Source organism: Limulus polyphemus, unplaced genomic scaffold (assembly GCF_000517525.1).
Source record: "Limulus polyphemus unplaced genomic scaffold, Limulus_polyphemus-2.1.2 Scaffold2, whole genome shotgun sequence".
In the NCBI taxonomy this organism is placed as follows: domain Eukaryota; kingdom Metazoa; phylum Arthropoda; class Merostomata; order Xiphosura; family Limulidae; genus Limulus; species Limulus polyphemus.
In genome coordinates this window covers 1,623,412-1,637,258 of record NW_013665612.1, presented here as the reverse complement: position 1 = coordinate 1,637,258, position 13,847 = coordinate 1,623,412, and the positions used below count along the sequence as shown (strand labels likewise).

At 34.5% G+C, this 13,847-nt stretch overlaps 1 protein-coding gene across 4 annotated transcripts in view; it reads right to left on the bottom strand.

Moving 5' to 3' along the window:
- Positions 1–13,847, bottom strand: part of LOC106466433 (paired box protein Pax-6-like) — a 55,381-nt gene that overhangs the window by 2,352 nt on the left and 39,182 nt on the right. For all 4 annotated transcript variants that reach the window (XM_022396542.1, XM_022396475.1, XM_022396384.1 and 1 more), the window contains 3 exons: positions 12,878–13,033; positions 1,228–1,506; positions 506–687 (listed from right to left, as the gene is read on the bottom strand). In XM_022396542.1, coding sequence (XP_022252250.1) covers positions 506–687; positions 1,228–1,506; positions 12,878–13,033 — 617 coding nt within the window. The remainder of the gene's footprint in view (positions 1–505; positions 688–1,227; positions 1,507–12,877; positions 13,034–13,847) is intronic.

Genomic DNA, 13,847 nt, shown 5'->3' with positions numbered 1-13,847 from the left:
CTAGCGCAGATAGCCCTCGTGTAGCTTTGCGCGAAATTCAAAACAAACAAACAAACTTTTGGTTCAACAGGAAACGATACGAGCAATCTTGCTAATTGAGCTAAATGGGTAAAACACAATAGTTATTGTTAGTGAAGCACTTTAATTATCTTTCTAGATCACTGTACTCTTACTTTCTCACAAGCAGTACTCATCCTCCAGCAGAAGAAAACCAAATTTCTAGGATTTTTGATAGATGGAATTTGTCTTTGGTGTTTAATAAGTTACCTTAATAGTATCACTTGGGGATCGAAACACGTCCAACAATATGACTAGAAGCGAGCGTCCTCACCATCTGCGGTTAACACACTATTTTCTTTTAGTAAGATGATTTTTTCACAAACTAAACTATTCAGTCACTATAAGCAAACAAATCTCATTTACCAGTACTCTACTGGTAACCTAATAAATCATTGCCACCAACTATGACTTCAACCATTACTTTAAGTTTGAAGCTTAAACCTACCTGGACCCTGGCTTCAGATAGATTAGTCTTAACTGCAAGGTGTTCTCTAGTGCTAACGCATGGATAGTGAGTTTTCTCGAATTCCGCTTCTAATTGCTCTAGTTGTTCAGAACTAAACGTAGTCCTGTTTCTACGGAAGTTGAGTCGATCTCTCAATTCACCAGGCGATGCTTTATCAGTCTCTGTTTATAGTTAAGACGACACAGTAAATATTAGTTTATTGTTGCAAAGAAAGATATTATCATAACAGTGGTGGAATTTCATATTTAAAATTTTACTCTTAAAGTTATGCAAAAGGTGTCATACATGTGCTAATTACAACCAAAAGTAACATAACAGTTATAACTCTGTTGAAACATTGTTGTTGCTCAGATCATCTTTTCCCTTAAACGGTTTTTATTTTATTTTGTAAATTTCTACTCTTGAAAGAACAGAGGAGTGAATCAAAACAAAAAAAATATCAAATCCGTTTTTTTTTTCTACCCAGAAGTTGGTGAAAGAAACATCAATAAATGTTTATATAGCTCAAAATTTTCAATAAAAGAAATTGTGAATAACTTTAAAAGCCATTTAAAAAATTTAGTTTACTATTTTCCAAAACCAAACAAGAAAAAAAAACTCTTTTTATTAATTTCTCCAAAATAAAAAAAAATTATATCGTATTATTTCAATATACTGAACAGCACTTTAGCTCGTGCAAAAGAATATGAATTAAACTTTACCTGATGCTAATTGATTACTAGCCAGACTAAGATAGGTTGCAGTGACGGGCTCCACCTTAACTGGTAAGGATGTACAGTGGTAACTTCCAGACCAAACCGGAGAAGAGGAAGTAGCTCCTGTTACTGCTGCAGCACCCCAAGGATACATCGTAGCGTAAGGATGATAGAGTCCATACCCTGCAGCTCTAGCAAACTCAGTTGTAGCTCGTTCAACTGCTCTGTTTCTTAGAATTCGATTAATAGAACTGACACTTGGTGCTGTGTTATTGACGCAAACACCTAAGAATAAAATATGTAAGAAACCACTGTTTGTTATAATAAACATATATAAGCTAAAATATTTGTTAATCATAATGCATCGTTGACTGACTATAAAAAACAGTGCACTTCAACCACTGCCTGCTGCAACAGTTTATTACAATAAACTAAAAAAATTAATCCTGGATACAATAGTCCATCAAGCCAGAGAAGAAAGCCATATAATAGACTGGAAAAATGCTGAAATAATAGAATACGAAAGAGAATGGTAAAAGAAGCCTTCTACGTCCACCAAACTGATAACTCACTCAAGTAAACTATCAAACAATCCAGCTACTTTTACACAAAGAAGACCTAGGATCAAATCCCAGTTACTAATAACACAGAAAATAGTCCTTCTCAGAACTCCCCAGAAGACGGCAGCAGGCTATTACTCAAAACGTAGGAATAAAACTAGTTGATAATTAGTATCTAGTTACATAAAAATTAGTTACCAATTAGTAATTAGACTTACGTGATCCTATAACTTACTAACCATGACAACGATTAAAACGATATAAAAGCTGTAACTAAAAAAAGCTGTCTTACAAGAATAAACAGATTTAATGAACTGGCTTATTCGCTAAAATGTTATTAGTCATAAGTTTAACATTTAAGAGACACAAGTAAAACTGAAAAAAAACAAAAAAACAAGCATTGTTCATTTGGAGTATCATGGGAAACGGTTTGAAATGTTTTCTTGCAATTTCATACGCTCTTGTGGGATCACTGACCATTACAAAGGTACACGTTAACTGCCAGAGAATAGGGGAAGTTGTAACGTTCTTAACTGTTTGATCATTTCAGTAGTTCATGGCTTTAAGTACAAATCCCAATACAGCTTAGTCACTGATACTTTACAATTTCCTTAGTTACAACTGTTTGGATTAGAAAGTTTTTAAGATTTAAATCTTCTATGTCTGCTTAGCCCTAAAAGTTTGCTTTCCTAGATAACATTTATATTACATTTACAACTCTTTCTGTGTTTGTACTTTTCAGATCAAGTTTCGTGTTTAGAAATACGAATTTTTGGATAGAATTAATTAAACGCACTAAATAAATCCACATTTGACTTGAAGAGATTATTGTTTTATACTTTGTAAATTGTTTACAGTGCTGGTACAAAATGAAAACAAGTGTGGTTTATTTAAATCCACATTTGGCTTGAAGGTCTTATTGTTTTAAACTTTGTAAATTGTTTGCAGTGCTGATACAAAATAAGAACAAATGCGGTTCATCCCAGTTTAAAAAATAAATCATACATTCCTGTCATGTTATTCAATATATTTAACTTAAAATTTTTTAGAACATGTACGTACATTCACAACCTAAAATTTATTTTATAACAACACACGACAGTACTATACATCCAAAAATATATTTTCAAAGTAATCTGTCAACCACTATTTGTTTCATAATGACAAACAGAAAACAAAAACATTAACGAAAACATTTCCTTTGTTTTTAAAATATGGAATTAAGAGGCTGAAACAGCGTTTCTAAATAATGGGGTCTTATTAAAATCTATTCTTGCGTTCAAGCTTCATGTCTTTTAGTTTAGCCAAAAAAAGAAAAAATTTAAAGAATAGATTATCAACTTTCAGAGTAAATGAAGCGGATAAATGTGTTTCTATATCTTCCATAGCGATGTAATATCTATTGTACATTTCAATTTTTTTTTTTTTATATTAAGTCATCTGTAAAATCCGTAATACTAAACTTCTTCAAAGAATAATTTCCACCAATGATATTATATGTTATAAAATACTATAGCAAAACGGTATTTTTATTATTACTCTTCTAAGCAAAAGAACGTAAGATTTTAAATCTCAGACTTGATAAATGATTGAAACAATTTAGTTGTTAGTAATTCAAATATATTAAAAGGGGTACAAGAGGTACAATATTATTGAGATATAATAGGTGACATTTGTCAGAACATGTTCTAATTTTTACCTTAAAAAAGATAAAAAGACAAAAAAATAATTTTTCATTTAGTAGGTACCTGAAGGGGATTTCTGCGGTATCATAAGATTTTCTTATAAATCACTAGTATTTATTGGCCACGTGGAGATATATGCGAGGACTTATCATGCTACGAAAAGTCGTTATGCTAGTAAAGGTGGACATTATATTTGATATCAGCACAACTCTGTACGATGATAGCTTATTTTAAGATCTATAAGGTTGAGTTTGTATAAAAATATATTAATTTTAAGGTGGCTGATACGGAGGGATTTTTGGTGTGTATATTTTCTCAAATTTACATTGCTACAAGAAAAAAAAAGATTGTTTGAAGTTAAACACAAAGCAACACAATGAGCTATCTCTGCTCTGCCCACCACGGGTATCGAACCCCGGATTCTAGCGTTGTAAGTTCCGCAGACATATCGCTGTGCCACTGGGGGGCTAAAAATAAAAGATTAGTAACACAAAAACAAGCGAAAAGTATTAAAAGTCATTTTCTAAATGCAAGCCGAACAAAGAAAATCCAACCTTGTTCTTTCAAATTGATAACTTAAGAATATCTTTACGAGCCTCCTACATTGGAGGAGGGGGGGGGGTCATAGGTAACGACCATTGGTTAAGGACGTTGTTAGAAATTGGATGAAAATGTCACTGAAATTCAAGAAAGGGGACGCAAGGAAACCCGTAATATTCTTAATGGGGTGGGGGATTCAGGATAGGAAAGGTTGGGAACAGTTGATTTGGAATATTCATATTTAAAATTACTAGTATAAACAATTACACGTCATTGTTACTCTACTTGTGAAATTGGTAATGTACAATAACTACACTACAACAAAAGTCGCTGTGATCGTTACGTGTGAAGTTTGAGTTTATTTAATTACAAGTTAAAGTACCCGTCTCCAGTGACAAGAAAAAATTAAGTTAATTTATCATTTTAAATTATTTCATGGACTTTAAAAAAGGTTAATTGTTTTGCACTCTTGGTTTCACGAAGAGCCAAAGCTCTGAGCTACTTACATCGCCCACCGCGTAAAGTAATTGTTGTATATTTCAGTCATGCTAAGAGCCGCTCAACAATAACATACGGCAAATCTACACTTTTATTCTTTAAGTTACGTCACATTTTGAAATGTGAATGATAGTGTGATTAATTCCTAACAATTTAATGTAGAATATTCTACTTGCGAAATAAAATTTGGCATCAACATTATTCATGCCTGTTCTCCCGTCATTTCAAAAGTGAATGTTGAACTTTGCCAAACGCTCGGACAGACACCGCTGTTCGCAATTAAGTGTAAGCTTTCGTAAGTAGTTTATGTGTAAACGCAATGAAAGTTTCTGTGAGTAACCTGCCTTAAATTTATGAATTACCTCAAGGGTAACTTGAAGTATGTAAAATTGCTAAAGTAGTTATTTTTTGTTGAATTATACATGAATCATTTCCCACAGCTGAGTGTGAAAAATTACGAAAGGGAAATTGATTATCAGAACAAGTCTTACCGATAGCTTCTAAAGTGCCTAACGTGCCTAACATGCTAAAGCGTAGCCGTTATTAAAGATGGAAGTCGGTACTATTCTTAGAATGGTACCAGATAAAACATAGGAATCAATATCCCGCATTGTGATGGAAATTCAACTAACAACAAGATGCTATTAAACAAACTAATCTTACGAAAAAAGTGACTCTTTGAATAACTTGTCGTACTCCTTTGATATCCAATCTATATCTACCTGTTTTAATAGAAACTTCTTTAGCCAACCAGCGATCGCAATATAATTATCATCAACACAAACATACCTAGAGACCTGCGACACCTAATATAATCCACAAACATACCTAGACACCTGCGACACCTAACACAATCCATAAATATACCTAGACCGCAGTTCTGGTGACTTCTGACACAATCCACAAATATACCTAGATCGCTGCTCTGGCGATACCTGTGACACCTAACACAATCCACAAATATACCTAGACCGCTGCTCTGGTGATGCTTAACACAATCCACAAATATACCTAGATCTGCTATGGTGATACCTAACACAATCCACAAATATACCTAGACCGCTGCTCTGGCGATACCTGTGGCACCTAACACAATCCACAAATATACCTAGATCTGCTATGGTGATACCGAACACAATCCACAAATATACCTAGACCGCTGCTCTGGTGATACCTGTGGCACCTAACACAATCCGCAAATATACCTAAACCGCTGCCTGGTGATATCTGCCACACCTAACACAATCCACAAATATACCTAGACTGCTGTTTTGGTGTCACCTAACACAATCCACAAATATACCTAGACTGCTGCTCTGGTGATACCTGCGATACCTAACACAATCCACAAATATACTTAGACCGCAGTTCTGGTGACATCTGACACAATCCACAAATATACCTAGACTGCTGCTCTGGTGATACCTAACACAATCCACAAATATACCTTGATCGCTGTTCTGATGAGATCTGACACAATCCACAAATATACCTAGACCGCTGCTCTGGTGATATCTGTGGCATCTGACACAATCCACAAATATACCTAGACCGCTGCTCTGGTGATATCTGTGGCATCTGACACAATCCACAAATATACCTAGACCGCTGCTCTGGTGATACCTGTGGCACCTAACACAATCCACAAATATACCAAGACAGCTGTTCTGCTGACATCTGACACAATCCACAAATATACCTAGACTGCTGCTCTGGTGATACCTGCGATACCTAACACAATCCACAAATATACTTAGGCCGCAGTTCTGGTGACATCTGACACAATCCACAAATGTACCTAGAAGGCAGTACTGCTGACACCTAACACAATCCACAAATATACCCAGATCGTTGCTCTGGTGATACCTGCTACACTTAACACAATCCACAAATATACCTAGACCGTTGCTCTGGTGACACCTGCAACACCTAACATAATCCACAAGTATACCTAGACCACAACTGTGGTGACACACAACACAATCCACAAACCTACCTAGATCGCTGCTCTGGTGACACCTGACACAATCCGCAAACATATCTAAACCGTTGTTCTGGTTGTGACACCAGAGACACAATCATGCACAACAGCTAGATGACCAGGAAGGGGGATTCGGGATATAGTAAATTATCACCTAACACAACTGTACACAAAGGACAGATGATCTGGAAGGGGGATTCGGAACATAGTAAGTTATCTACTTTATCTATTCTTTTTTCAGGTATTGATCACTGGTTGATTATAGTTTGCCTCAGAAACCATAGAAAGAGTCACATGCTATAGCAGTTTAATAAATAATGAAAAACTCATGTTCAGTTTTCCCTATGCGAGGCCATTTAATAACAGACATTAAAATTACCTTTTGAAGATACAAGCGACTAAAATTCAAAATATCTATTAGGGAGCAGCGGGTTCATATTGGTTGCCAATGGAATGATAATCTCGAAACGTAATCTGTATCAATTAATTACCTACCATATCATCAGTCATTTAGTGCTTACCCTTCATGGCGCCAAAAAAAGTTTCCACCGACTTTTATTAAATTACCACAATTCATTATCTAAGCAATCAACGCTTACTGATTGCTATATATTATTACTTACAAGTTTCCAAAAATTACTTGAACTTTATTACTTTCTAGATTAGTGTGTTGCGTACGTATGTAGTATACCCACATTAATTCTTTCAGAAAAACTAGTGCAGTTCATTAGAAAATTTATGAGCTGGAATACAGCTGCGAGTTCCAGCAGGAGATAGTCCAACTAGCACTAACATGTCAAGTTCTTATCAGGCACCTGTTGTCAAGCTGGTCAAGGAAGATGTGTAATAGGATTATGTTATGTTGGCAAGTGATTCAAGTGTAAATCTTATCTCTTTACCTATTATACCCCGAGGAAGGTTTCAATGTGTCAACCGTTGCGATATCTGTAAGACGTGTTAATCTCAGTCATCTTGATAGCTGGGACACTGAGTCGGACAGGTTTTGTATATAACTAACTAACTATACGAAATAACTATAGACTGGTACATAGTTTTTAACTAACTGGGTGGAATCCTTCTCCCGACGAGAGTGTCCAAATGTGCGTGTGCAGCCTAAAATGGAGCTTAACCGTGTGTTAGGTTTCAATGTGTCAACCGTTGCGATATCTGTAAGACGTGTTAATCTCAGTCATCTTGATAGCTGGGACACTGAGTCGGACAGGTTTTGTATATAACTAACTAACTATACGAAATAACTATAGACTGGTACATAGTTTTTAACTAACTGGGTGAAAACCTTCTCCCGACGAGAGTGTCCAAATGTGCGTGTGCAGCCTAAAATGGAGCTTAACCGTGTGTTAAAAGGGCACAAATTAGTGACACTCAACCGTTTAGGAAAGGAAGTTGATGCACGAGAAGTAGTAATACACAAGAGTACCTTTTGCGAACCTGTAGCTTATCTTAAGGGACCAATGTCCAATTTCATTTTATAATAATTGAGTTTTTTTCACTGCACGCGCTTGTATTGATTGACGTAATTACTCTTTGTCTAAGAAAAGAAGAATTACTTTAGGCAAAGTGCATGTATAGCAAAGATTAGTTTTAAATGTTTAAAATTATAATCCTGCGTATATATAGATTGTATATTGTGTCATGCGTTTTACTCGTGCAGAACAAACGTGCTTGTGAAACCGTAAATTTAATACGACAACTAAAATAAATTCTTTGAAAAGTTCAAGGGCAGGTTAACATTTCGGGTTTCTATGCTAATAAACCAAGAAATAATTTTATATATGTTCCCTTATTTGCAATAATTATATGACTTGTCTGCGTTCCAGTTGCTCGGCCGGAAGTTCCTTGATAAGCAGTCAAGCATTACGCAGTTTTTACACCAACCACGTGTTTTGCAAGAGTTTGTTTTTCGCAAGATAATAGCCTCCAAGTTTATATCCCAGTATGTAACAAAGAAAATTGAAAGTCGTCTTGACATTCTACAGGGCGTGGTTCAAAAACTTTTGAAAGGGTCGTTGTGTTTATAAGTAACACAGTGTTTATCTGTAGCAGGAGAGCACAAAAGACTAAATACACAAAGTACCTAGTTGATGACGAGAACGTTATATGATTGCATATTTTAACAGTGGTTGCACATTTACAATATATCTCGAAGACTGATAACCTTTCTCTCCATTCTTTTGAATTATAATATTCATTATTGTGCCTTCTGAAGTGTTCATAAAAAATAGCTTCGGATTAAAAGTAGTTTCTGAAATATTTTAGACCAGATTTTTATCACCATGATATCTAACACGATAACAAATGTGCTAAAAGGAGTAAGTCAGTGTTTGGAGAGGTGGCAAACCAACACCTTATAACTAAACCCATATTATAATTTTGGTTACACTGTGTGGCCAGCATTGCTGAAGCTTTGATATCCTGTTGTTAAAAGTATGTGAAACTTAGTCACTGTACTAATCTAGTAGCATGTTATTCCTGTGTGTTGGGTTATTAGTAACCTATAATTGCGACATCAAAGATAAGACAAAAAAAATGAAACTAAGAACAATAGCATAACACAATGGCAGGTAAATAATATCAGTGCTTCAATTTCCAGAAGAAGCTGTTCTCATATGACATCATCATCCTTTTTCCTTGTATTTTAAAAAAAAAGAACGGATAAGACTGCGACAAATAGTCAACCTTATCTCATTAAGAATGGATTACACTGGTCAACAAAAAACAAATGTATTCTAAAACAAAATGCAACTGTTTCTGAGTAGTTTGACAATGCTGATTCTAAAGTCATGTTGAAAATTATTGATCACCTCTAGTTTTCGAGTTGTGATTGAATTATTCCAAATATTCTTATATATCTTTAAAATGACAACTTTTTCTTTAATAACTGTATTTATTCATTGAAAATTGCATTTAAGAATGTAGAATCTGCATGCTTTGACAAGTTTTCTTCAAGTTCAGAGCAAGAGCTACAGGAATCGATGGCTTAGTGTTCGCATTGTGCAAAAGATGAGTTGATAAAAAGTCTCCATTATTGAATATGATGTTCAGTACCTCGTTCTTCCATTAGTGTATCAACATTTGTACAAAAACACAAAGTATCTTGTATGCTGTAGTGAGAAGCGAGACTTTGATAAATTGAAACTCTTGTTCCTGCAAATAATAACTTTCACTGCTGTAAACGAGAGCCAAGAAGTTCCCTATGTTGCTTTGATAGAGACAAGTCATGAATCAGATCATTTAACTCTTCTTGTGTGATCAAATGAGGTAGTTTATGTTGATGTGTCACAAGAATAGAATTACTCGATGAATAGGACGAAGATGATTTATTGTCTTCTTCACAGGATAACATTTCTGTTTCCCAGTTCACTAGTGGATGCGACACTGGAAGATCATCCCCATGAGGTACTGGTTTCGTTGCAGATGCAAAGCTGGATATCTAATGTATTGTTTAGTTTTGCCTGAATATCCAGAAACATTAGTCATGCAAAAATAACAGTCAGTCAAATGATCTTTGGACTCACACCATGTCATGGGAACTGCAAGTGGCATACTTGCTCTTTTCTTATTCAGCCACTGTGTCAAGCCAGATGTGCAAACTATACAACACATGTGGAGCCCAGTGTTTTTCTTGGTCACCAATTTTACACTCAAAATAGTGGTAGTAAGCTACTTTTACCTTGTGTGTGATGTTTTTCTTTCGTGAAACTGTAATATATTTTCTACAAATGTAGCAGAAACTGTTTGGATGATTTTTGCACTTTCGGACTTTACTTGAACTGGAGGTAGCCAATATTTCAACTAATTTTCGAAAAAGTATAAAAGAATTTATGTTTACACAACTAGAGTTTAAAATATTTAAAAAAAAAGTTTTGCAGAGTTTTATTATATCGCGAGTATGATACGAGGAAGAAGATCGGACTTTGTTTTGACTGTGCGCGGAGTGAGGCGAAGTGACCAACTGAGTGAGTGAGAGAGAGAGAGAGGCGTCTGTTTCTGTCTCTGGCAGTTATTTCGATGTGATTTATTATTTTACAATAAGAAAACGAGAGGTATCTGCCTCCGCCCCTTTTATGCTCAGTCAAGGGAGTTCTCGAATTTCTAGCAAACTGGGCAAGTGAGGGTTTCGTGATTCCTGGGCGGAGCAGGTGAGTGCAGTAATGAAGCAAAAGTGGTGAAATTCGCTATAATTATATCGAGAACAAATAGCATATATAAACAATATATTTGGAACTTTACACCAATACAATACAGTCAATGTTTGAAGTTATCAAATATGTATGCCTTTTATTCATTAAACTGTTCAAGTAAACTCAATTTTACAGCATAAATCTATACTACTGAGCTTATTGTATGGTGTTTCACACAGTGCTTATAAAATATTGAGACGTTATACTACCTCAAAATCTAAAGGCGATGGACAAAGTCTGACTACATTTTTGAAATCAGCACCTTACAATTTCTCCGAATCACTTAAGTTTTCTCCAGTGGCGAATTTTTGTCCAGTATTATTTAACATGTTCTCCTCGAGATATATATATGAACTTATAGCCTAAAGCCCAGCAGCATAAAGTGTTCTCTTATTTTAAACATGAAGAGTGAAGATAAGCTGTAGAGAGGAAACATATCTGAGATTATCATAATGGTTATTGATACATCAAGCATGGAAAAATAAATCGCTTCACGTTTATTCAACTAAAGCATGATTTTCGTGTAACAAATACAGTTTAATCAGTCCTCTACAAAACCCGAACTAATAACAGATAACTGAAGGTTTAAAATTCAACAAAAGTCATACCATCAGTCGGTTGGAAAGTTAAACAATTCAATGTAACAAATCAAAGGATACTGCTTCGACACAATGTATGATGTCCAAATTACTGTCATTTTTATCCCTCGCTGTTCCAGTGCTTAAACATTTTTTTGAGTTTGAGTAAAAACGTGACTTTGATTGCTGAGGTCGTCAACGTTTCCTTACTCTTTCCTTTCAGATCAGCCCTTTGATAGTTGTATTTGTACACTACATTACTTTTATGAAAGTTATTACGCATCGTTTGAAGCTATTCAATAGAAAAATTAATGGAACTAAAACTGTGACCCTATCTGTACGAAGGACTCGAAATTCAGTAATTCTTGCACAGCAAACATTTTATTTCATACGCTATTATATGATTTTATATATATTTTTAAACTTCGTAAATTCGCCAGTCATTGAATTAAGTTAAGAAAAGAAAATGTTTTAATATCATATCGTATGTAATCCGAGCAGTGTTTAGCTACTGGAACATCCGGCACAATCGCTTCAATTTAGATCAGTTTTTACAGATGCAATAAATGAATTACATATTTACATATTTTTCTAGTTCTAAATAGCTTTTATGAAAATAAAACTATAAATAACTTAATTCAGCCTTTTGATAATATTTCTCTGTAATTAATGCCAGCTATACTACAGAAGCTTTACATAGTTTTGTATAGAATAATCATTCTCTCGAATGCTTTCATCATCAGTGATTTACTAGCACCTTGATATTTCGGTGTGTGATGTGAATTAATATTATACCAAATACTTTGCATACTGTGGGCATTGCAAATCTTAGTTATATTTGTAAATAAACAAGAATGAAGAGTGAACCCATCGAATAAAGATATCATTATTACTTCCCTTTTATTGATTTTGTTCAAATTATGACAAACATTAAACACAGCGATTCCCAATCGTTGGTAAACAATCATGATTTATGATCCTGGTACAATTACCTCATAATTTACTTACATTTCCTATTTCAAACACAAAACACAATGTTGATTCTTTTCTCATATGCAACAAGATTTATGACTTATTATTTTAAAAAGGGTACATTACTCGAAAGAATTATCTGTTGATCATTATTTATTTGAATGTATTAAACCTTTCTATAAACTGCTTTTATAAAAGTAGTGTAGTAGTGTGAACGAAGTGCACTAATATCTTCAGTTAGTCTTTAGTTTACGTGAATAAGTTGCAACTATCAAATTAAGTCCCCACCAAATGAAGGTTTAAGTCAGCTTTCACACACAATTTGGTGATCATATTCCATTCGTTTTCATGTACAAGTTCTCTATAAGTACGATAAAGTATTTTTAGGAAAACGAACAAGTACGGTCGTGTAATTTCCTATTTGTTTAATTTTCAAAGCAGCTTTCAATGTATACATTTCCTTCTTTCCGCGTTTCAATGATCATTTTATTAAAGATGAATTAATATAAATAACATTATGTCTAAAACTAATAGGTTGCGCTGATTTTACCAGGAAAATCAACACCAAAAGTTTTTGAAATAAAATATAATTTATTATTACGTACAGTACACAAACCTTTCCTATAAAACACTCACATACCTTCTGATATAAGACGCTCCCTTATTTCCCAGGCAAATATTGTTGGATTTTCTCTCTTGTATTGTTCAATCTTCGCTACAACTTCGGGAGTCGCCACTTTTGGTTTGCTTCCACCCACTATACCCTGTCGCAAAGCTCCTGTTTCGTAACATCGTCCTATAGGAATATATTACCAGATAATTATATAGACTACATAGGTAATTCATAATTCATTTCATTCTCCAAAAACAATCTTCTTTGTGTAACATAATGTTTGTTCAAATAATTCCACGTTCTACAAAGTAAGACTTACAAAGGTTCCACTGTTCTTTTTTTTTATCATTCATCTCTACTGCAACAAAATATACTAGCTTCATAACGAATTAAAAATCATATTTTATTGATTTTTTGAAGGGATTTTTTCACACATTTGTAGTTCATGTTGTTTATGAAATCCAAAACTTCCAGAATTCAACTCACTGCTAAGAATAATTTAACTCTACTAAGGGAGAAATTTGTTTTTGCATAAATTTGTTTTTCACAGAAAAATGTTTAAAAAATAATTCATTCAATAGAAAATAATTAGGTGTGTTTATTCAATGGTATCTACGATTTTTTATTTATTGACGAACATAAGGCTGCACAATGTACTCTGCTCACAGCAGGTATCGAAACCTGACATTTAGCGTTATAAGCCCTGAGACTTACCGCTGAGCCAGAGACAGAGAAAGGCACATATGAAACAACATATGTGCGTATGTTCTTTATGTTTAATAAGCGTGTAAAACCTTAGGTGTTTTATTTCGACAGGAAAAATATGTTAATAACTTCAATAGGTATAGGCCCGGCATGGCCAGGTGGTTAGGGCGCTCGACTCGCAATCTGTGGGTCGCGGGTTCGAATCCCCATCCCACCAAACATGCTCGCCGTGGGGACGTTATAAACAAACGAACAGGTATAATTCAAAACTATTTAGTGTTTAGTGTCTTTT